This window comes from Salvelinus alpinus, chromosome 11 (genome assembly GCF_045679555.1).
Source record: "Salvelinus alpinus chromosome 11, SLU_Salpinus.1, whole genome shotgun sequence".
Classification (NCBI taxonomy): domain Eukaryota; kingdom Metazoa; phylum Chordata; class Actinopteri; order Salmoniformes; family Salmonidae; genus Salvelinus; species Salvelinus alpinus.
In genome coordinates this window covers 27817072-27837911 of record NC_092096.1, presented here as the reverse complement: position 1 = coordinate 27837911, position 20840 = coordinate 27817072, and the positions used below count along the sequence as shown (strand labels likewise).

The 20840-nt window shown below is 47.0% G+C and overlaps 1 protein-coding gene across 7 annotated transcripts in view; it reads left to right on the top strand.

Moving 5' to 3' along the window:
* LOC139533827 (ankyrin repeat and sterile alpha motif domain-containing protein 1B-like) overlaps positions 1 to 20840 on the top strand; it is a 330155-nt gene that overhangs the window by 260683 nt on the left and 48632 nt on the right. For all 7 annotated transcript variants that reach the window (XM_071332244.1, XM_071332241.1, XM_071332242.1 and 4 more), the window contains 2 exons: positions 511 to 609; positions 2403 to 2555. In XM_071332244.1, coding sequence (XP_071188345.1) covers positions 511 to 609; positions 2403 to 2555 — 252 coding nt within the window. The remainder of the gene's footprint in view (positions 1 to 510; positions 610 to 2402; positions 2556 to 20840) is intronic.

The following is a 20840-nucleotide window of genomic DNA, read 5'->3' as shown; positions in this document are numbered from 1 at the left end:
TCAAACGCTCTCTCTTTCTGTCTTTCTCTCCCTCTCTCCTTTATTCACTCTTTCTTTCTGTCTGTCGCTGTCTGTCTGTCCTGTTTGTCTGTCTGTCGCTGTCTGTTGCTGTCTGTCTCTCTCTCACTCGGTCTCTCACTCTGTCAATTAAATTTCAATTTAAGGGGCTTTATTGGCATGGGAAACATATGTTTACATATGAAATAGATAATAAGCAAAAGTGAAAAACCAAAAAATGTCATTATGTTTATATACAGTGTTGTGCAAATAGTTAAAGTACAAAAGGGAAAATAAATACAGGTTGCGTGTGTGCGGGCCTTACATAAAAAACGACAGTGTAAATACTTATTTGTAAATAACTAAGAAACTAGTTAGATTATTGGTCGCCAGTTATGCAAGATACCCCTCACAACAAGGCATTGGGATGGGTGGAGTAGTGAACAGAGGTCTCTGCATGATGATGTCACTGATCAATGGACTGATGATGTCATGTGTATGTTCCCCATGCAGGGCAGTAACGTGGTGGAGGACCAGGACCTGCTGGAGATCGGGATCCTCAACTCAGCCCACAGACAGAGGCTGCTACAGGCCATACGCCTACTGCCCAGGGTCAGTACTGTGTGCGTTTGCGTGTACTGCAGTAAAAATGAATCTAGCATCATTAGGATTCTGTGAAGGGGATAACATCAGAAGATGAGCTCTTCACCAGTATAAATGAAATATTGTATTTGTGCGTCTCTGAGCGATGTTCTATCTAATCCTGGGTTCATTTCATGTTTTCATGTGTATCTGGGTTATTCGCCAAAAACGATATAACATTCAAAATGGTTGAATCTTTCCTTGTGCAGTAACACACACAACCAATATAGGCATCTAAGTGAGAGATGTCAATTAAATGAGAGAGGGAGGGAGGGAGGAACTCTGGGTAACCAATCTTCTTAAATTTCATCTCAGTCAGCACTTTCCTTCTCTGATCCCTGCAAAGTTTTCAAACGACAGAGAAATCCTCTCTCTCTTCCCCCTCACCTTGTGGAAAGAAGGATGCACATTTTAGGAAAATGTCACACGATGTGCTCATTCCAAAGTCCCAACTCTTCTTAAAAGTAGGATGCCGAGTCCTTATTACTTCAGATATATCCTCTTCTATGAGAAAAAGCAGAATGCCCTTCTCCTCTGAAGTCGTGTTGACTGTATTGCAAAAGAAAGCGCTGAGACGCACTTACTGTGAAATATATTCTCACGTCACATAGGCCAACACACCATACCAAGTACATATAGGGAAGAATAAGATGCATTTTCCTAATCCTAAATAAACCTTTAGCCCCTACACCCCTTGTTGATCTGAAGGATTTAGATAGCTCTTCTGTAAGCAGTATGGAACTAGCCCTGCCTCTCCCTCTGAATGGCTAAGTGGGATTTTCATTATAATGCTTATCATGTCCTTGGGTGCTAAGGGTTGATATGGAATTCAGAATCTTATATTCAATTTCTGTATTTAAGTCATCATTTTACATGCAGCACAGGCTATGCTTCCCCTCCCTCCCTCCATCTGTCTTCGTCCAGTTTGAGCCTTTGATGGTGTACTCTAGTTAGTATGTCATCTATATATCTGTAATTTATTGATGGTCTCTCCTTCCCGCTCTGCTCCCTCCTTCACTCTCTGCCTCGCTCCTTTTCTCACTCCCTGTCTCCCTCTGCCCCCCTCCCTCCCTGTCTCCCTCTCTGCTCCCCTCCCTCCTTTCCTCCCTCCCTGCCTCCCTCTCTTCTCCTCCCTCCTTTCCTCCCTCCCTGCCTCCCTCTCTGCCCCCCTACCTCCCTCTTTGCCCCCCTCCCTCCTTTCCTCCCTCTTTGCCCCCCTCCCTCCTTTCCTCCCTCCCTGCCTCCCTCTCTGCCCCCCTCCCTGTTTTCCTCGCTCCCTGCCTCCCTCTCTGACCCCTCCCTCCTTTCCTCCCTCCCTGCCTCCCTCTCTGCCCCCTCCCTCCCTACCTCCCTGCCCCCCTCCCTCCCTACCTCCCTGCCCCCCTCTCTGCCCCCCTCCCTCCCTACCTCCCTCTTTGCCCCCTCCCTCCTTTCCTCCCTCCCTGCCTCCCTCTCTGCCCCCCTCCCTCATTTCCTCCCTCCCTGCCTCCTTCTCTGCCCCCCTCCCTCCCTGCCTCCCTCTTTGCCCCCCTCCCTCCTTTCCTCCTTTCCTCCCTGCCTCCCTCTCTGCCCCCTCCCTCCTTTCTTCCCTCCCTGCCTCCTTCTCTGCCCCCCTCCCTCCCTGCCTCCCTCTCTGCCCCCTCCCTCTTTTCCTCCCTCCCTGCCTCCCTCTCTGCCCCCCTCCCTCCCTAGTTTGAGTGTCCTGTATCATTGTTCTTCATATCATCTAGTGACAGTCTGTCCCCTCCTCCTTCCCCCTCCAGGTGCGTCCTATTGGCTATGACGGTAACAACCCCACGTCAGTGGCTGAGTGGCTGGAGTCTCTGGAGCTGGGAGACTACACTAAGTCCTTCCTCATCAACGGATACACCTCCATGGAACTGGTCAAGAAGATCTGGGAGATAGAACTCATCAATGTGAGTCTATTGCTGGTTATCACTGTTTTTTAATGTGCTTGCTGAAAACACATTGCTGTTATTCCCCATACGCTACTATAGAAATACTGACTGAAGAAGACAGTAGAAGCAAGCACACACATTTCCGAGTTTGTTTATTAGGATCTATCTTTAGTCCACAGAACAGATAGAAGATGACACGTGGAGCACAGGTGGTGGTCACATGGTCCCCCTGACAGATTTTGTCATCTTTGGATTGTTGGAATACACCGCTTGGTTGTGGGTTGCAGGGTTGGTTGGTTGGTGGGTTGCAGGGTTGGTTGGTTGGTGGGTTGCAGGGTTGGTTGGTTGGTTGTTGGGTTGGTTGGTTGGTGGGTTGCAGGGTTGGTTACAGGGTTGATTGGTTGCAGGGTTGATTGGTTGCAGGGTTGGTTGGTTGGTGGGTTGCAGGGTTGGTTGGTTGCAGGGTTGGTGGATTGGTTACAGGGTTGGTGTGTTGGTTGGTGGATTGGTTACAGGGTTGGTGGGTTGCAGGGTTGGTTGGTTGCAGGGTTCGTGGGTTGGTTAGAAGGTTGGTGGGTTTGTTGCAGGGTTGGTGGATTGGTTACAGGGTAGTGGGTTGGTGTGTTGGTTGGTGGATTGGTTACAGGGTTGGTTACAGGGTTGGCTGGTTGGTGGGTTGCAGGGTTGGTTGGTTGGTTGTTGGGTTGGTTGGTTGGTGGGTTGCAGGGTTGGTTACAGGGTTGATTGGTTGCAGGGTTGGTTGGTTGGTGGGTTGCAGGGTTGGTTGGTTGCAGGGTTGGTGGATTGGTTACAGGGTTGGTGTGTTGGTTGGTGGATTGGTTACAGGGTTGGTGGGTTGCAGGGTTGGTTGGTTGCAGGGTTCGTGGGTTGGTTACAAGGTTGGTGGGTTGGTTGCAGGGTTGGTGGATTGGTTACAGGGTTGGTGGATTGGTTACAGGGTTGGTGTGTTGGTTGGTGGATTGGTTACAGGGTTGGTTACAGGGTTGGTGGGTTGCAGGGTTGGTTCGTGGGTTCGTTACAGGGTTGGTTGGTGGATTGGTTATGGGGTTGGTTGCAAGGTTGGTGGGTTGGTTACAGGGTTGATTACAGGGTTGGTGGGTTGGTTACAGGGTTGGTGGGTTGGTTACAGGGTTGGTGGGTTGGTTACAGGGTTGGTGGGTAGGTTACAATGTTGGTGTGTTGGTTGTTTGCTGGGCTGGTGGGTTGTTTGGTTACAGGGTTGGTAGGACGGTTGGTGGGTTACAGGGTGGATGGGTTGGTAACAGGGTTGGTGGGTTACAGGGTTGGTGGGTTGGTTGGTGGGTACAGGGTGGATGGGTTGGTTGGTTGGTTACAGGGTTGGTAACAGGGTTGGTGGGTTGGTTACAGGGTTGGTGGGTTACAGGGTTGGTGGGTTGGTTACAGAGTTGGTGGGTTACAGGGTTGGTGGGTTGGTTACAGGGTTGGTGGGTTGGTTACAGGGTTGGTGGGTTGGTTACAGGGTTGGTGGGTTGGTTACAGAGTTGGTGGGTTACAGGGTTGGTGGGTTGGTAACAGGGTTGGTGGGTTACAGGGTTGGTGGGTTGGTTGGTGGGTACAGGGTGGATGGGTTGGTTGGTTGGTTACAGGGTTGGTAACAGGGTTGGTGGGTTGGTTACAGGGTTGGTGGGTTACAGGGTTGGTGGGTTGGTTACAGAGTTGGTGGGTTACAGGGTTGGTGGGTTGGTTACAGGGTTGGTGGGTTGGTTACAGGGTTGGTGGGTTGGTTACAGAGTTGGTGGGTTACAGGGTTGGTGGGTTGGTTACAGGGTTGGTGGGTTACAGGGTTGGTGGGTTGGTTACAGAGTTGGTGGGTTACAGGGTTGGTAACAGGGTTGGTGGGTTACAGGGTTGGTGGGTTACAGGGTTGGTGGGTTGGTTACAGGGTTGGTGGGTTACAGGGTTGGTAACAGGGTTGGTGGGTTACAGGGTTGGTTACAGGGTTGGTGGGCTGGTTACAGAGTTGGTGGGTTACAGGGTTGGTAACAGGGTTGGTGGGCTGGTTACAGAGTTGGTGGGTTACAGGGTTGGTGGGTTGGTTACAGGGTTGGTGGGTTGGTTACAGGGTTGGTGGGTTGGTTACAGGGTTGGTGGGTTGGTTACAGGGTTGGTGGGTTACAGGGTTGGTGGGTTGGTTACAGAGTTGGTGGGTTACAGGGTTGGTTACAAGGTTGGTGGGCTGGTTACAGAGTTGGTGGGTTACAGGGTTGGTGGGTTGGTTACAGAGTTGGTGGGTTACAGGGTTGGTTACAAGGTTGGTGGGTTGGTTACAGGGTTGGTGGGTTGGTTACAGGGTTGGTGGGTTGGTTACAGAGTTGGTGGGTTACAGGGTTGGTGGGTTGGTTACAGAGTTGGTGGGTTACAGGGTTGGTGGGTTGGTTACAGGGTTGGTGGGTTGGTTACAGGGTTGGTGGGTTACAGGGTTGGTGGGTTGGTTACAGGGTTGGTGGGTTGGTTACAGGGTTGGTGGGTTACAGGGTTGGTGGGTTGGTTACAGAGTTGGTGGGTTACAGGGTTGGTTACAAGGTTGGTGGGCTGGTTACAGAGTTGGTGGGTTACAGGGTTGGTGGGTTGGTTACAGAGTTGGTGGGTTACAGGGTTGGTTACAAGGTTGGTGGGTTGGTTACAGGGTTGGTGGGTTGGTTACAGGGTTGGTGGGTTGGTTACAGAGTTGGTGGGTTACAGGGTTGGTGGGTTGGTTACAGAGTTGGTGGGTTACAGGGTTGGTGGGTTGGTTACAGGGTTGGTAACAGGGTTGGTGGGTTACAGGGTTGGTGGGTTGGTTACAGGGTTGGTAACAGGGTTGGTGGGTTGGTTACAGGGTTGGTGGGTTACAGGGTTGGTGGGTTGGTTACAGAGTTGGTGGGTTACAGGGTTGGTGGGTTGGTTACAGGGTTGGTGGGTTGGTTACAGGGTTGGTGGGTTGGTTACAGAGTTGGTGGGTTACAGGGTTGGTGGGTTGGTTACAGGGTTGGTGGGTTACAGGGTTGGTGGGTTGGTTACAGAGTTGGTGGGTTACAGGGTTGGTAACAGGGTTGGTGGGTTACAGGGTTGGTGGGTTGGTTACAGGATTGGTGGGTTACAGGGTTGGTAACAGGGTTGGTGGGTTACAGGGTTGGTTACAGGGTTGGTGGGTTACAGGGTTGGTAACAGGGTTGGTGGGCTGGTTACAGAGTTGGTGGGTTACAGGGTTGGTGGGTTGGTTACAGGGTTGGTGGGTTGGTTACAGGGTTGGTGGGTTACAGGGTTGGTGGGTTGGTTACAGAGTTGGTGGGTTACACGGTTGGTTACAGGGTTGGTGGGCTGGTTACAGAGTTGGTGGGTTACAGGGTTGGTGGGTTGGTTACAGGGTTGGTGGGTTGGTTACAGGGTTGGTGGGTTACAGGGTTGGTGGGTTGGTTACAGAGTTGGTGGGTTACAGGGTTGGTGGGTTGGTTACAGAGTTGGTGGGTTACAGGGTTGGTGGGTTGGTTACAGGGTTGGTGGGTTACAGGGTTGGTGGGTGGGTTACAGGGTTGGTAACAGGGTTGGTGGGTTACAGGGTTGGTGGGTTACAGGGTTGGTGGGTTGGTTACAGGGTTGGTGGGTTGGTTACAGAGTTGGTGGGTTGGTTACAGAGTTGGTGGGTTACAGGGTTGGTGGGTTGGTTACAGGGTTGGTGGGTTACAGGGTTGGTGGGTTGGTTACAGAGTTGGTGGGTTACAGGGTTGGTGGGTTGGTTACAGCGTTGGTGGGTTGGTTACAGGGTTGGTGGGTTGGTGGGTTGGTTACAGGGTTGGTGGGTTGGTTACAGGGTTAGTGGGTTACAGGGTTGGTTACAGGGTTGGTGGGTTGGTTACAGGGTTGGTGGGTTGGTTACAGGGTTGGTGGGTTGGTGGGTTGGTTGGTGGGTACAGGGTTGGTGGGTTGGTTACAGGGTTGGTGGGTTACAGGGTTGGTGGGTTGGTTACAGGGTTGGTGGGTTGGTTACAGGGTTGGTGGGTTGGTTACAGGGTTGGTGGGTTGGTTACAGGGTTGGTGGGTTACAGGGTTGGTGGGTTGGTTACAGAGTTGGTGGGTTACAGGGTTGGTAACAGGGTTGGTGGGTTACATGGTTGGTGGGCTGGTTACAGAGTTGGTGGGTTACAGGGTTGGTGGGTTGGTTACAGGGTTGGTGGGTTACAGGGTTGGTAACAGGGTTGGTGGGTTACAGGGTTGGTTGGTGGGCTGGTTACAGAGTTGGTGGGTTACAGGGTTGGTGGGTTGGTTACAGGGTTGGTGGGTTGGTTACAGGGTTGGTGGGTTACAGGGTTGGTGGGTTGGTTACAGAGTTGGTGGGTTACAGGGTTGGTGGGTTGGTTACAGAGTTGGTGGGTTACAGGGTTGGTTACAGGGTTGGTGGGTTGGTTACAGAGTTGGTGGGTTACAGGGTTGGTGGGTTGGTTACAGGGTTGGTGGGTTGGTTACAGGGTTGGTGGGTTACAGGGTTGGTGGGTTGGTTACAGAGTTGGTGGGTTACAGGGTTGGTGGGTTGGTTACAGAGTTGGTGGGTTACAGGGTTGGTGGGTTGGTTACAGGGTTGGTAACAGGGTTGGTGGGTTACAGGGTTGGTGGGTTACAGGGTTGGTGGGTTACAGGGTTGGTGGGTTGGTTACAGAGTTGGTGGGTTACAGGGTTGGTGGGTTGGTTACAGGGTTGGTGGGTTGGTTACAGGGTTGGTGGGTTGGTTACAGAGTTGGTGGGTTACAGGGTTGGTGGGTTACAGGGTTGGTGGGTTGGTTACAGAGTTGGTGGGTTACAGGGTTGGTGGGTTGGTTACAGGGTTGGTGGGTTGGTTACAGGGTTGGTGGGTTGGTTACAGGGTTGGTGGGTTGGTTACAGAGTTGGTGGGTTACAGGGTTGGTGGGTTGGTTACAGGGTTGGTGGGTTGGTTACAGGGTTGGTGGGTTGGTTACAGGGTTGGTGGGTTACAGGGTTGGTGGGTTGGTTACAGAGTTGGTGGGTTACAGGGTTGGTAACAGGGTTGGTGGGTTACATGGTTGGTGGGCTGGTTACAGAGTTGGTGGGTTACAGGGTTGGTGGGTTGGTTACAGGGTTGGTGGGTTACAGGGTTGGTAACAGGGTTGGTGGGTTACAGGGTTGGTTGGTGGGCTGGTTACAGAGTTGGTGGGTTACAGGGTTGGTGGGTTGGTTACAGGGTTGGTGGGTTGGTTACAGGGTTGGTGGGTTACAGGGTTGGTGGGTTGGTTACAGAGTTGGTGGGTTACAGGGTTGGTGGGTTGGTTACAGAGTTGGTGGGTTACAGGGTTGGTTACAGGGTTGGTGGGCTGGTTACAGAGTTGGTGGGTTACAGGGTTGGTGGGTTGGTTACAGGGTTGGTGGGTTGGTTACAGGGTTGGTGGGTTACAGGGTTGGTGGGTTGGTTACAGAGTTGGTGGGTTACAGGGTTGGTGGGTTGGTTACAGAGTTGGTGGGTTACAGGGTTGGTGGGTTACAGGGTTGGTGGGTTGGTTACAGGGTTGGTAACAGGGTTGGTGGGTTACAGGGTTGGTGGGTTACAGGGTTGGTGGGTTACAGGGTTGGTGGGTTACAGGGTTGGTGGGTTGGTTACAGAGTTGGTGGGTTACAGGGTTGGTGGGTTGGTTACAGGGTTGGTGGGTTGGTTACAGGGTTGGTGGGTTGGTTACAGAGTTGGTGGGTTACAGGGTTGGTGGGTTACAGGGTTGGTGGGTTGGTTACAGAGTTGGTGGGTTACAGAGTTGGTGGGTTACAGGGTTGGTGGGTTGGTTACAGGGTTGGTGGGTTGGTTACAGGGTTGGTGGGTTGGTTACAGAGTTGGTGGGTTACAGGGTTGGTGGGTTGGTTACAGGGTTGGTGGGTTGGTTACAGGGTTGGTGGGTTGGTTACAGGGTTGGTAACTGGTTTGGTGGGTTGGTTGGTTGGTTGGTGGGTTGGTTACAGGGTGGATGGGTTGGTTACAGGGTTGGTTACAGGGTTGGTGGGTTGGTTAGTGGGTTGTTTGCAGGGCTGGTGGGTTGGTTGGTTACAGGGTTGGTAGGTTGGTTACAGGGTTGGTAACAGGATTGGTGGGTTGGTAACAGGGCTGGTTGTTGGGCTACAGGGTGGATGGGTTGGTTACAGGGTTGGTGGGTTACAGGGTTGGTGGGTTGGTTACAGGGTTGAGGCACTTTCTTCCTAGTACTTATTGTACTCTGCTGAACTGTAATAGCGGCCTAGTTAATCTGTTCAGAGATATGCTACTATATGTAAGAGCTTTCGGTGAATTAACACACACATGTACTGTACGCGCTCACACACACCTCCTGTATTTAGAGTTGATTAAATCGAGTGCCTGCTGGTTTCTGTGAGAAGAGAGGAGGATGGTGTATTTTCTCTCCTCAGAGAGAGAGAGAGAGAGAGAGAGAGAGAGAGAGAGAGAGAGAGAGAGAGAGAGAGAGAGAGAGAGAGAGAGAGAGAGAGAGAGAGAGAGAGAGAGAGAGAGAGAGAGAGAGAGAGAGAGAGAGAGAGAGAGAGAGAGAGAGAGAGAGAGAGAGAGAGAGAGAGAGAGAGAGAGAGAGAGAGAGAGAGAGAGAGAGAGAGAGAGAGAGAGAGAGAGAGAGAGAGAGAGAGAGAGAGAGAGAGAGAGAGAGAGAGAGAGAGAGAGAGAGAGAGAGATTATATAAGCACTTGGGAGGCAATGTCTCACAACACCGGGGAAACCACCCACACGGTTTGTCCAGGGTCTCTGTGGCCTGCTTTCCTTGTCTACTCTCTCTCTTCTGGGGGTGGAATGCACCTCAGTAGTCTCCTTTCCTCTGATCTGAAAACAAATGGGGAGGTGAAATGTATTACAGAGGTGGATGTTAGTATACTATTCAGATGGAGGAGAGGGAGAGTGTAGTTTGAGTTAGAGCCACAGGAGGGTAGAGAAGAGACCGGCAAAGATATTCACTTCTGCACAAAACTCTGTGTGTATGTACACTCCCCTGCATTTGTGTGTGTATGTACACTCCCCTGCATTTGTGTGTGTATGTACACTCCCCTGCATTTGTGAGTTAATTTCAGTGCAATAGTTCATCTCTGTCAGATGTGGGACTCCCGTTCACACTATTATTAATTAAAACACATTGCTTCATTAGTAGCGTGTGACTTGAGTGTGTGACTCCAGTGTGGTGCCTCACTACCAATCATTGAGAGCATGACTCCCTCTTCCTACGCCTGATTACTGTATACAAACGACAGTACCATTACATTTGGGTCAGGGGGTTTCCACTGCGTCACACTGACACTGCAGACAGGAAAGAGGATGGGAACGACGTGTGTGTTTGGAGACAGAGAGAAGCACTATAATGAGTATAGGAGGAGTGCAGCTGGACTCTGTCTCTGGGGTCATGGAGAGGTCAACGCTCTTCACACTGGCTACTGGAGAGAGAGAGCACAAGTACACCCATCTAAATGATCAATCAAAAAGAGAAGTTACTTGACACATTGGAAAGAATTAAACAAAGAACTGAGCAAACTGGAATGCTGTTTGGCCCTAAACAGAGAGTACACAGTGGCTGAGTACCTGACCACTGTGACTGACCCAAACTTAAGGAACTCTTTGACTATGTACAGACTCAGTGAGTATAGCCTTGCTATTGAGAAAGGCCGCCGTTGGCAGACGTGGCTCTCAAGAGAAGACAGGCTATCTGCACACTGCCCACAAAATGAGGTGGAAACTGAGCTGCACTTCCTAACCTCCTGCCAAACGTATGACCATATTAGAGACACATATTTCCCTCAGATTACACAGACCCACAAAGAATTTGAAAACAAATCCAATTCTGATTAACTCCCATATCTGTTGGGTGAAATACCAGTGTGCCATCACAGCATCAACATTTGTGACCTGTTGAGAGAGAATATATATATGTATAGAGAGAGAGAGAGAATATATATATATATATATAGAGAGAATATATATATATATATATATATATATATATATATAGAGAGAGAGAATATATATATGTATAGAGAGAGAATATATATATATATATATATATGTATAGAGAGAGAGAGAATATATATACAGTGAGGGAAAAAAGTATTTGATCCCCTGCTGATTTTGTACGTTTGCCCACTGACAAAGAAATGATCAGTCTATAATTTTAATGGTAGGTTTATTTGAACAGTGAGAGACAGAATATCAACAAAAAAATCCAGAAAAACGCATGTCAAAAATGTTATAAATTGATTTGCATTTTAATGAGGGAAATAAGTATTTGACCCCTCTGCAAAACATGACTTAGTACTTGGTGGCAAAACCCTTGTTGGCAATCACAGAGGTCAGACGTTTCTTGTAGTTGGCCACCAGGTTTGCACACATCTCAGGAGGGATTTTGTCCCACTCCTCTTTGCAGATCTTCTTCAAGTCATTAAGGTTTCGAGGCTGACGTTTGGCAACTCGAACCTTCAGCTCCCTCCACAGATTTTCTATGGGATTAAGGTCTGGAGACTGGCTAGGCCACTCCAGGACCTTAATGTGCTTCTTCTTGAGCCACTCCTTTGTTGCCTTGGCCGTGTGTTTTGGGTCATTGTCATGCTGGAATACCCATCCACGACCCATTTTCAATACCCTGGCTGAGGGAAGGAGGTTTTCACCCAAGATTTGACGGTACATGGCCCCGTCCATCGTCCCTTTGATGCGGTGAAGTTGTCCTGTCCCTTTAGCAGAAAAACACCCCCAAAGCATAATGTTTCCACCTCCATGTTTGACGGTGGGGATGGTTTCTTGGGGTCATAGGCAGCATTCCTCCTCCTCCAAACACGGCAAGTTGGGTTGATGCCAAAGAACTCCATTTTGGTCTCATCTGACCACAACACGTTCACCCAGTTGTCCTCTGAATCATTCAGATGTTCATTGGCAAACTTCATGGTCTTGTAGCCCATTCCAGCCTTGTGTAGGTCTACAATCTTGTCCCTGACATCCTTGGAGAGCTCTTTGGTCTTGGCCATGGTGGAGAGTTTGGAATCTGATTGATTGATTGCTTCTGTGGACAGGTATCTTTTATACAGGTAAGAAACTGAGAATAGGAGCACTCCCTTTAAGAGTGTGCTCCTAATCTCCGTTCGTTACCTGTATGAAAGACACCTGGGAGCCAGAAATCTTTTTGATTGAGAAGGGGTCAAATACTTATTTCCCTCATTAAAATGCAAATCAATTTATAACATTTTTGACATGCATTTTTCTGGATATTTTTGTTGTTATTCTGTCTCTCACTGTTCAAATAAACCTACCATTAAAATTATAGACTGATAATTTCTTTGTCAGTGGGCAAACGTACAAAATCAGCAGGGGATCAAATACTTTTTTCCCTCACTGTATATGTATAGAGAGAGAGAGAATATATATGTATAGAGAGAGAGAATATATATATGTATAGAGAGAGAGAATATATATATGTATAGAGAGAGAGAGAATATATATATGTATAGAGAGAGAGAGAATATATATATATGTATATAGAGAGAGAGAATACCATGAGAGAGAGATGGTAAATAACAGAGGGAGAGTGATGGGGAGAATTGTTTCTCGATTGCTTTCCCAGTAAATCACTTTATAATCGCAATGGGCCACAGATTCTGTGGCGGCCGGGGAGACAATGGAGAGGCGGAGGGCCATTGTGGAAAGGTTTAAAATAGAACGAGGTGTCTGTGTGTGTACATATACAGGCCTGCTGTTGTGGGATTAAAACAGTGTTGCTCTAGAAACACCTCTTAATCCTTCCTCTTCTCCACACACACACACACACACACACACACACACACACACACACACACACACACACACACACACACACACACACACACACACACACACACACAATGAGCATTCTTATTGGACGATTTCAGGTAGCACCAAAATGTATTATTGTGCTGTGTAACTACTGAACACCACCATGAATCATTCCAGTAGACAAATCATATTCAGCTTTTGAGCCATAGATCTGTTTTGAGCTTTAAGGAAGGCTTTTAGCTTTTACCCTTGTTCCTTTCAAAGCTGCTTACGTCCTAGACATGGGATTGGTAAGAATGCAGACTCATTCCAAGTGGAATAGGCAGGTAGCCTAGCGGTTAAGAGCATTGGGCCAGTAACCGAAAGGTCGCTGGTTCGAATCCCTGAACTGACTAGGTTAAACATTTGTCCATGTGCCCTTGAGCAAGGCACTTATTGTTGAATGCCTAAACTGTAAATGCAACGTAAAATGAATGATTGAAACAGACATGTCGAATTTGTATTATTGCTATGATGACTATGACATGGATGGATGTTGGAGAGACAGCTGCAGTAACATAACCATGCACAAGATGGCGACACAACCTTTCATTTCCACCTTCCTCCCTGTTGTCAGGCAGACAGAGAGTGGCAGCACTCCAGTAAGACACCTAGAGGAGGTGAAGGCTGGGAGCGCAGAATGGAGTAATTAGGAAATTCAACGTGATTGGAAAGCTTTGTAGAGAGTTAAAGTGGTAGAGAAGTTGAGGCTGTTATTTCCCCCCAGGTCTTCTTCCTCTTAATGTGAGACTCAGTGGTTTTCCTGACCCTCTCAGACCACTGTTCATTTTGGCACTGTTTGTTAGATTTAGTCTTAGTCATTTTTCTTGCTATCCCTTTTCCTTTCTCACCAAATGTGTGCGTAGCAGGCTATTGGTAATGTTGCCAGGGCCACGTTCAGTTTTAAAAACGTTCCTGAACGTTGCAGATAGAAATACCATGAATAGAGCCGACGTTATTCCTTATTCAACATGTCAGAGAGGCATGTTTGTTCCACATAATATATTTCCATCTGAACGTTCCAAAACGTTGCGTCCTGCTGAACGCACCCCAGGTTGTTAGCTATAGCTAGTTAATGAGGTAACACGACTGAACAAGGTGTAGCTTTAACAAACGATTGAAAAGCTCTCAGTCTCAGAAACTATTGTCCAGTCCACTTAGTAGTTAGATTTTTGTTACAGAGATAATTTTGTCTCGTTATGTTTTAGTCAACTAAAATGAAAAATAATTTTAGTTTAGTTACAGATTTTTTTCTGGGACTATTTAGTCAGTTATAGTCTTGTCAATTGCCACTGAAAAATAGGTGTTTGACAAATATTTTAGTCACGATCTTTGTTGACGAAATGAACACTGTCTCAGACAGAGAACACAGTTTGGGGAGTGTGTGTGGGGATTGTGCGTGTGTGTGTTAGTGAGTAAAAGCTGTGAGATCTCGTTGAAAGCAGAGGTTATTTCTGTTAAATGGGCCTAGTGATAACTAATGTTGTCTACCTGGGCTAACAGGTGAGTGTTTTTAGGTGGCTGTGTATTGCTTCATGCTCATTCCTTGCATGTGAGGGCGTGTTTCTGGGTTAGTGCTGTAGGGTGCTCAGTGTCGTGTTCTTTTTGTGTGTGTGTGTGTGTGTGTGTGTGTGTGTGTGTGTGTGTGTGTGTGTGTGTGTGTGTGTGTGTGTGTGTGTGTGTGTGTGTGTGTGTGTGTGTGTGTGTGTGTGTGTGTCATACACCCACAGGGCTGGACAAGTCTCTGCATTCCTCACTGATCATATAATATGCTCCTTGAAGGGGAAATAGACATCCCGTAAACACACACACACACACACACACACACACACACACACACACACACTGTTCCCCATTCTGCTTGGCTAATATCCAGTCTTGAACACAATAATGGTGTGCGGTCAATAAGTCATCAAGCCAGTAATAATAGTTTTGCCTTTTTATCCCAGCTCTGCCCTGTTGCCATGACGCCTCAGCTAGTAGTTACCATAGAGACTATATATGTGAATGGAGGATGGAGGATTTTAAATCAGATGTGTCCCTTTGTTTGTGCATTTCATACCTTCTCTGTCACCTGTCCAAATGCACAGTGTGTGTGTGTGTGTGTGTGCGTGTGTGTGTCACCTTCTCTGTCACCTCTCCAAATACACAGATTGTTTCCCATCACACCACCAGATGGTTCCTGCCTTCGTTAGCCACAGCACACACACTGCTGGTCAGTTGGACGCACTTCTAAGCTGCAAATAATTGAATCTTGATGCATGTTTTGTGTTAGGATGATTATATGTAGGAGGGCGTGCGTGCGTGGTCCATATGTGTGTGTGTGGTCCATACGTGTGTGTGTGTGTGTGTGTGTGTGTGTGTGTGTGGACATGTTTATGTGTGTTGAATGCGTACTGCTTGTAGGTTATCTTGATAGAGGGGTAAGTAATGTTAGTACTTGATGTTAATTGGTGTGTGGGTGGTTTTGCCTGAGTCCTGTACAGTACTGCATGTGCTACTATGTTACATTCTCTGACCGTTGCTTGTTCATTCCTGTTTGGATTCACAACACCCCTTTATGGTAGAATAGAGTAGGAGGTGTAGTGAGAGATGCTGTAACTGACAGTTTTGTACTACTGTAAATTATACAACGGGTGCTTCTAATCCTGAATGCTGATTGGTTAAAACCGCATTCTAGCCGGTGTCTATTCCACAAGTTACCACCAGCTAAATCTATGATGTTAAAATGCCTATTTACTCTGTTCCATCTGACTGCGCAATCCACTGTCTCATCAGCCCAGCCAGGCAATTTATAAACTTGATCTCCACTGTAAAAAGCATCTAGACATTATCTCACATTTCTTTTAGGCTAACATTTCGTTTTCAACAGCAGAGATTTGTATAAACCTTGCTGTCTGTCTCTCCGACATTTGTAACATTGTTTCAATATTGAAATCCGATCTCCACCTATCTCATAGTAAATTAACATGTCGGGACGAGACAGACAGGCAGACAGCTTTTCTCACCCAGTCGAAATCATGAATCAGCTGGCATCATTTTTCTATATATATACAAAGAAATGTCAATAGAAAACAGGTAGAACTAAATTAAATGCAGCTAGTTTGCAGTCTTTCCAGCGTCCGTTTGAAGTGATTGTGTTAGCTGTGTTGTTGGCTAGCTCCTCTGAACAACAGTGTCCTGATGAGAGAGCACATTTTCTATGCCAGGAGAAATCGTGCATCATTAGCTCAGTGTTATGGATGTATCCAAGTAAATGTCACTAGAAAACAGCTCAAACAAACACAAATGCAGCTACTTTTCTGTTATTCTGGCTGCACTGTTTGACGTGACTGTAAGTTAGCCGTAGTTGGCTAGCTAACAAGCAAAGGATAAGAACATTGCCAGCCAGTATGGTAATGGAGCATTTAGAATGAACGACTGGGTCACGTCCATAGATACAGAACAAAGTGACTGAACGACTGGGTCGCGTCTCTAGCAACCGAACCGATAGAACGAACGACCAGCCGGCTTGGGTAGCAACCCTAGATTTGTGTCGGGACTATATCTCGTGGAAGGATGAAATAGTATGAGTAAATTCATCAAAATAACGTTTTTTATGAAAATATGTCAATCATTATTTGAATATGTTGGTAACACGTTGTATAAAAGTGATAATGCCCTGGAAGCCGGTGTTTGGAGGATATATTGGCTCGGTTTGCCGGCCCTATACTTCGTCTTAGGCCTTACAACACTTGTGCCAATATATCCTCCGAACACCGGCTTCGAAAGGCATTATCCCTTAAACATAGTATCACATGAATGATACTTATAGTTAGGAATGGGATGACGCAAAGCCAAGCTAGATGGCTTAGGTTTCATGTATTACGTACACACACACTCAGTATAGCATACACACACACACACACACACACACCTGTTGTCAAGTCCCATCGCTGTGTGTGCATGTGTGTGTTTAATTCAAGTTTCAACATATGGGTCCTGTACCCAAACATTACGTAACTCTTTACAATGATGATGATATTCTGTGGAAAACCCCAAAGGAGTCAAAGAACATGAAGGAGGGAGAGCTTCAGTCAGCTGTGCTCTGTTAGCTCCGTTAGCTTCATGTTATTCTATTATAGGCTGTAGTGTGGTGTCGGATTATAATGGGTGACTTAGCTCATTGGAGAGTGGTAGAGCGATATGCAGGGCTACACAGGAGCTCTGCGTTACTGGTATGCACGGACATATACACACGCATTTAGGCACATATACACTCACTCACTCACCTACACCGACAGCCAGTGTGCATGAGCCCATCTCTGGATGGGCCCCGCGTCTCCATGGTAACGAGGTGGAGAGAGAGAAAGAGCGAGCAGCGTAGGGCGGGGGTTTCAGGCAGAGATGTGGGAGAGACAGTCTCTCTGCCGCAGCCGAGGAGGAAGGAGGAGTGGCAGAACGGTGTAAAACCTCTGGAATCTGGAGAACGAGAGAGAGGGGGGGAGGGAGGGAGAGAGGGAGAGAGAGGGAGAGAAAGAGAGGAGGAAAAAGAAAGAGGAGAGCGAGAAGGGGGAGTTTACAGAGAGGAGATAGGAGACAAAGCGTGGAGAGAGAGAGAGAGAGAGAGAGGGAGAGAGAGAGGACACACTCCTCCTCTTCTCTGCTATTTACTGCTGGACTGGATTGTGACTCACAGCTAAAAGGAGCTACATGTATTAGTCCGTCTCTCTGAGAAGCAGAGGGGGAGCACACAGCTCTGGGGGAAGACAGAGAAGAGCTGCTGGAATTGCGTGTTCCTCTCTCCAAGACCTTTCGTACAGAATACCCCCTTCGGAAGAAAGGTAAGTCTACAGGGAATAAGAAGGGGAAAGAATGATTAGAGAGACAGAGAAGGGGAAGGAGTGAGGGGGATGAGATATACTGTACAGAGAAAGAGAGGAGACCGAAGGGGAGAGGAGTGAGGGGGGATGAGATATACTGTACAGAGAAAGAGAGGAGACAGAAGGGGAAGGAGTGAGGGGGGGATGAGATATACTGTACAGAGAAAGAGAGGAGACAGAAGGGGAAGGAGTGAGGGGGGATGAGATATACTGTACAGAGAAATAGAGGAGACAGAAGGGGAAGGAGTGAGGGGGGATGGAGATATACTGTACAGAGAAAGAGAGGAGACAGAAGGGGAAGGAGTGAGGGGGGATGGAGATATACTGTACAGAGAAAGAGAGGAGACAGAAGGGGAAGGAGTGTTATTAGTGGTGCTTCTCCATCGATGTGCTTGCTGCTGCCTCTTTCTCTGCGTTTTTTGTAGTATCTCTCGCTCTCTCGCTCTCTCGCTCTCTCGCTCTCTCTAGAGGTTGTGTGTTCTATAGGGTGCAGTGGCCCGAGGGGATGGGAACGTATGAAACGCTTCTGTGCCGTTCAATCAATCCTGCTGACTAGTGACTATTCCGTGTGTGTGAAATACCTGCCCGTATTTCTGTATTTGTTTTAATCTGTGTGTGTTTAGCAGATGTACTGTACACAGTTGCATAAAAGAGAGATCTGAGTCCTGCTGTCCTGGGCTGGGAATTGCTGTGGTGGTGAAAGTAGTGTAGAAGTGTGTGTGTGTAGAGGGGTTCATAGTGCTTGAGTTTAGTGGGAACACACAGTCACGCACATACATACACTCACAACCATTTAGACATGAAGACACACATTCCTAGACATGTACAGTAGGCCAACACACACATCCCAGGGCAGGCTGGGTAACAGGCCCCGAGGGCTTGGTGTAGCTGGACCTCTCAGATCTCCTGTTGGGACTTCAGTTCTGGTTCTGTCTCTGTCTGTTCATCACATTTAGAACAGATGTTAATGTACTTGCTCATCAACTTAGATGATTTCAATCTCTCTCTGTTCCTCTCCATTCTTTTTCAGTACTCCCACTCTCTGAGTTAGGACATGTACAGGTATGCTGTAAGAGAATTGCACACAAGGGCCTGGAGGGAATGGAATGCAGCCCAACTATTGCATTACATGGGGGTGGTAGGTGGTGTGTAGGCAGCTTACATGGGTAGATTAGTATAGTGATGGTGGTTGACGGGGTTATTGCACAGCTGTTATTGGGGACTTTAACTTGGCTAACCCTAGATCTGTAACGCATTGGCGACCAATCTCACCATATAGAGAGGCGTGTAGGGGAGAGAGAGAGAGGTAAGAATGAGAGAGGGAGATGAAGGGAGAAAGAAAAGTGGCAGAGAGAGAGAAAGGGTTGGGGTTGAGAAAGGAGGGAATTCGAGAGAGAGAAACGGAACAAACGAAATAGGGAGAGAGTGGGGTGAGAGAAGGAGGCAGGTTGCAGCAAAACAGCAGACATGTTTTCCACAACAGCTGTTGAGCAAACAGAGTGAAGAGGAAGAGGCATATCCTACCACCTGCCCTTGTTTTACAATGATGCCAGGTGACCAATCATACTCAGCCATCATGCTGCTCACCCTGCCCCACCTGACCACCTAGCCAATCAAATCATCACCTCACATAGGGGTTGTGACACGTACAATATTCCGCTTAATTGACGACCATAAATCATTTTACACTTCAGTCAACCTTAATGGACTTACCTACATTAATCCTACTTATTCATTACTTCTCAAACCACAGCCTACTACCTATATAGGGCTCTACTTTGACACCCTATTCCCTATATAGTGCACTACTTTGACACCCTATTCCCTATATAGTGCACTACTTTGACACCCTATTCCCTATATAGTGCACTACTTTGACACCCTATTCCCTATGTAGTGCACTACTTTGACACCCTATTCCCTATAGGGCAATCATTTAGACCAGAGCCTATTCTGATCAACTGTACTACACTATAGGAAGCAATAGGGTGTCTTGTGATTATCACGTCACCTCAACCAACTAAACTGTGTCCCTCTGGCCAACCAAGTAGTGTTTAAGGAATTTTCACAGTCCGTTGAAGCGTCATTGGTAGATCAAGGCTAGTGTGTGTATGCTTGTGTGTGTGTGTACGTGTGTGTGTGTGTATACTTGCATGTGTCCATGTTTGCACTTGTTTGTATGTGTGTATAACAGATCCCTTTTGTCCTTTCCACTCCTCACATGTGCTGCGTTTACCATTATATAATCACAGCAGAACCAAGAACTAACACATCCTCTGATGGGGAAGGACACAGGAAGAGAAATAGTAACAGCATTACAACTGTGTAGTGATTGGTTCACTGAGACCTATAGAGAAATAGTAACAGCATTACAACTGTGTAGTGATTGGTTCACTGAGACCTATAGAGAAATAGTAACAGCATTACAACTGTGTAGTGATTGGTTCACTGAGACCTATAGAGAAATAGTAACAGCATTACAACTGTGTAGTGATTGGTTCACTGAGACCTATAGAGAAATAGTAACAGCATTACAACTGTGTAGTGATTGGTTCACTGAGACCTATAGAGAAATAGTAACAGCATTACAACTGTGTAGTGATTGGTTCACTGAGACCTATAGAGAAATAGTAACAGCATTACAACTGTGTAGTGATTGGTTCACTGAGACCTATAGAGAAATAGTAACAGCATTACAACTGTGTAGTGATTGGTTCACTGAGACCTATAGAGAAATAGTAACAGCATTACAACTGTGTAGTGATTGGTTCACTGAGACCTATAGAGAAATAGTAACAGCATTACAACTGTGTAGTGATTGGTTCACTGAGACCTATAGAGAAATAGTAACAGCATTACAACTGTGTAGTGATTGGTTCACTGAGACCTATAGAGAAATAGTAACAGCATTACAACTGTGTAGTGATTGGTTCACTGAGACCTATAGAGAAATAGTAACAGCATTACAACTGTGTAGTGATTGGTTCACTGAGACCTATAGAGAAATAGTGACAGCATTACAACTGTGTAGTGATTGGTTCACTGAGACCTATAGAGAAATAGTAACAGCATTACAACTGTGTAGTGATTGGTTCACTGAGACCTATAGAGAAATAGTGACAGCATTACAACTGTGTAGTGATTGGTTCACTGAGACCTATAGAGAAATAGTAACAGCATTACAACTGTGTAGTGATTGGTTCACTGAGACCTATAGAGAAATAGTGACAGCATTACAACTGTGTAGTGATTGGTTCACTGAGACCTATAGAGAAATAGTAACAGCATTACAACTGTGTAGTGATTGGTTCACTGAGACCTATAGAGAAATAGTAACAGCATTACAACTGTGTAGTGATTGGTTCACTGAGACCTATAGAGAAATAGTAACAGCATTACAACTGTGTAGTGATTGGTTCACTGAGACCTATAGAGAAATAGTGACAGCATTACAACTGTGTAGTGATTGGTTCACTGAGACCTATAGAGAAATAGTGACAGCATTACAACTGTGTAGTGATTGGTTCACTGAGACCTATAGAGAAATAGTAACAGCATTACAACTGTGTAGTGATTGGTTCACTGAGACCTATAGAGAAATAG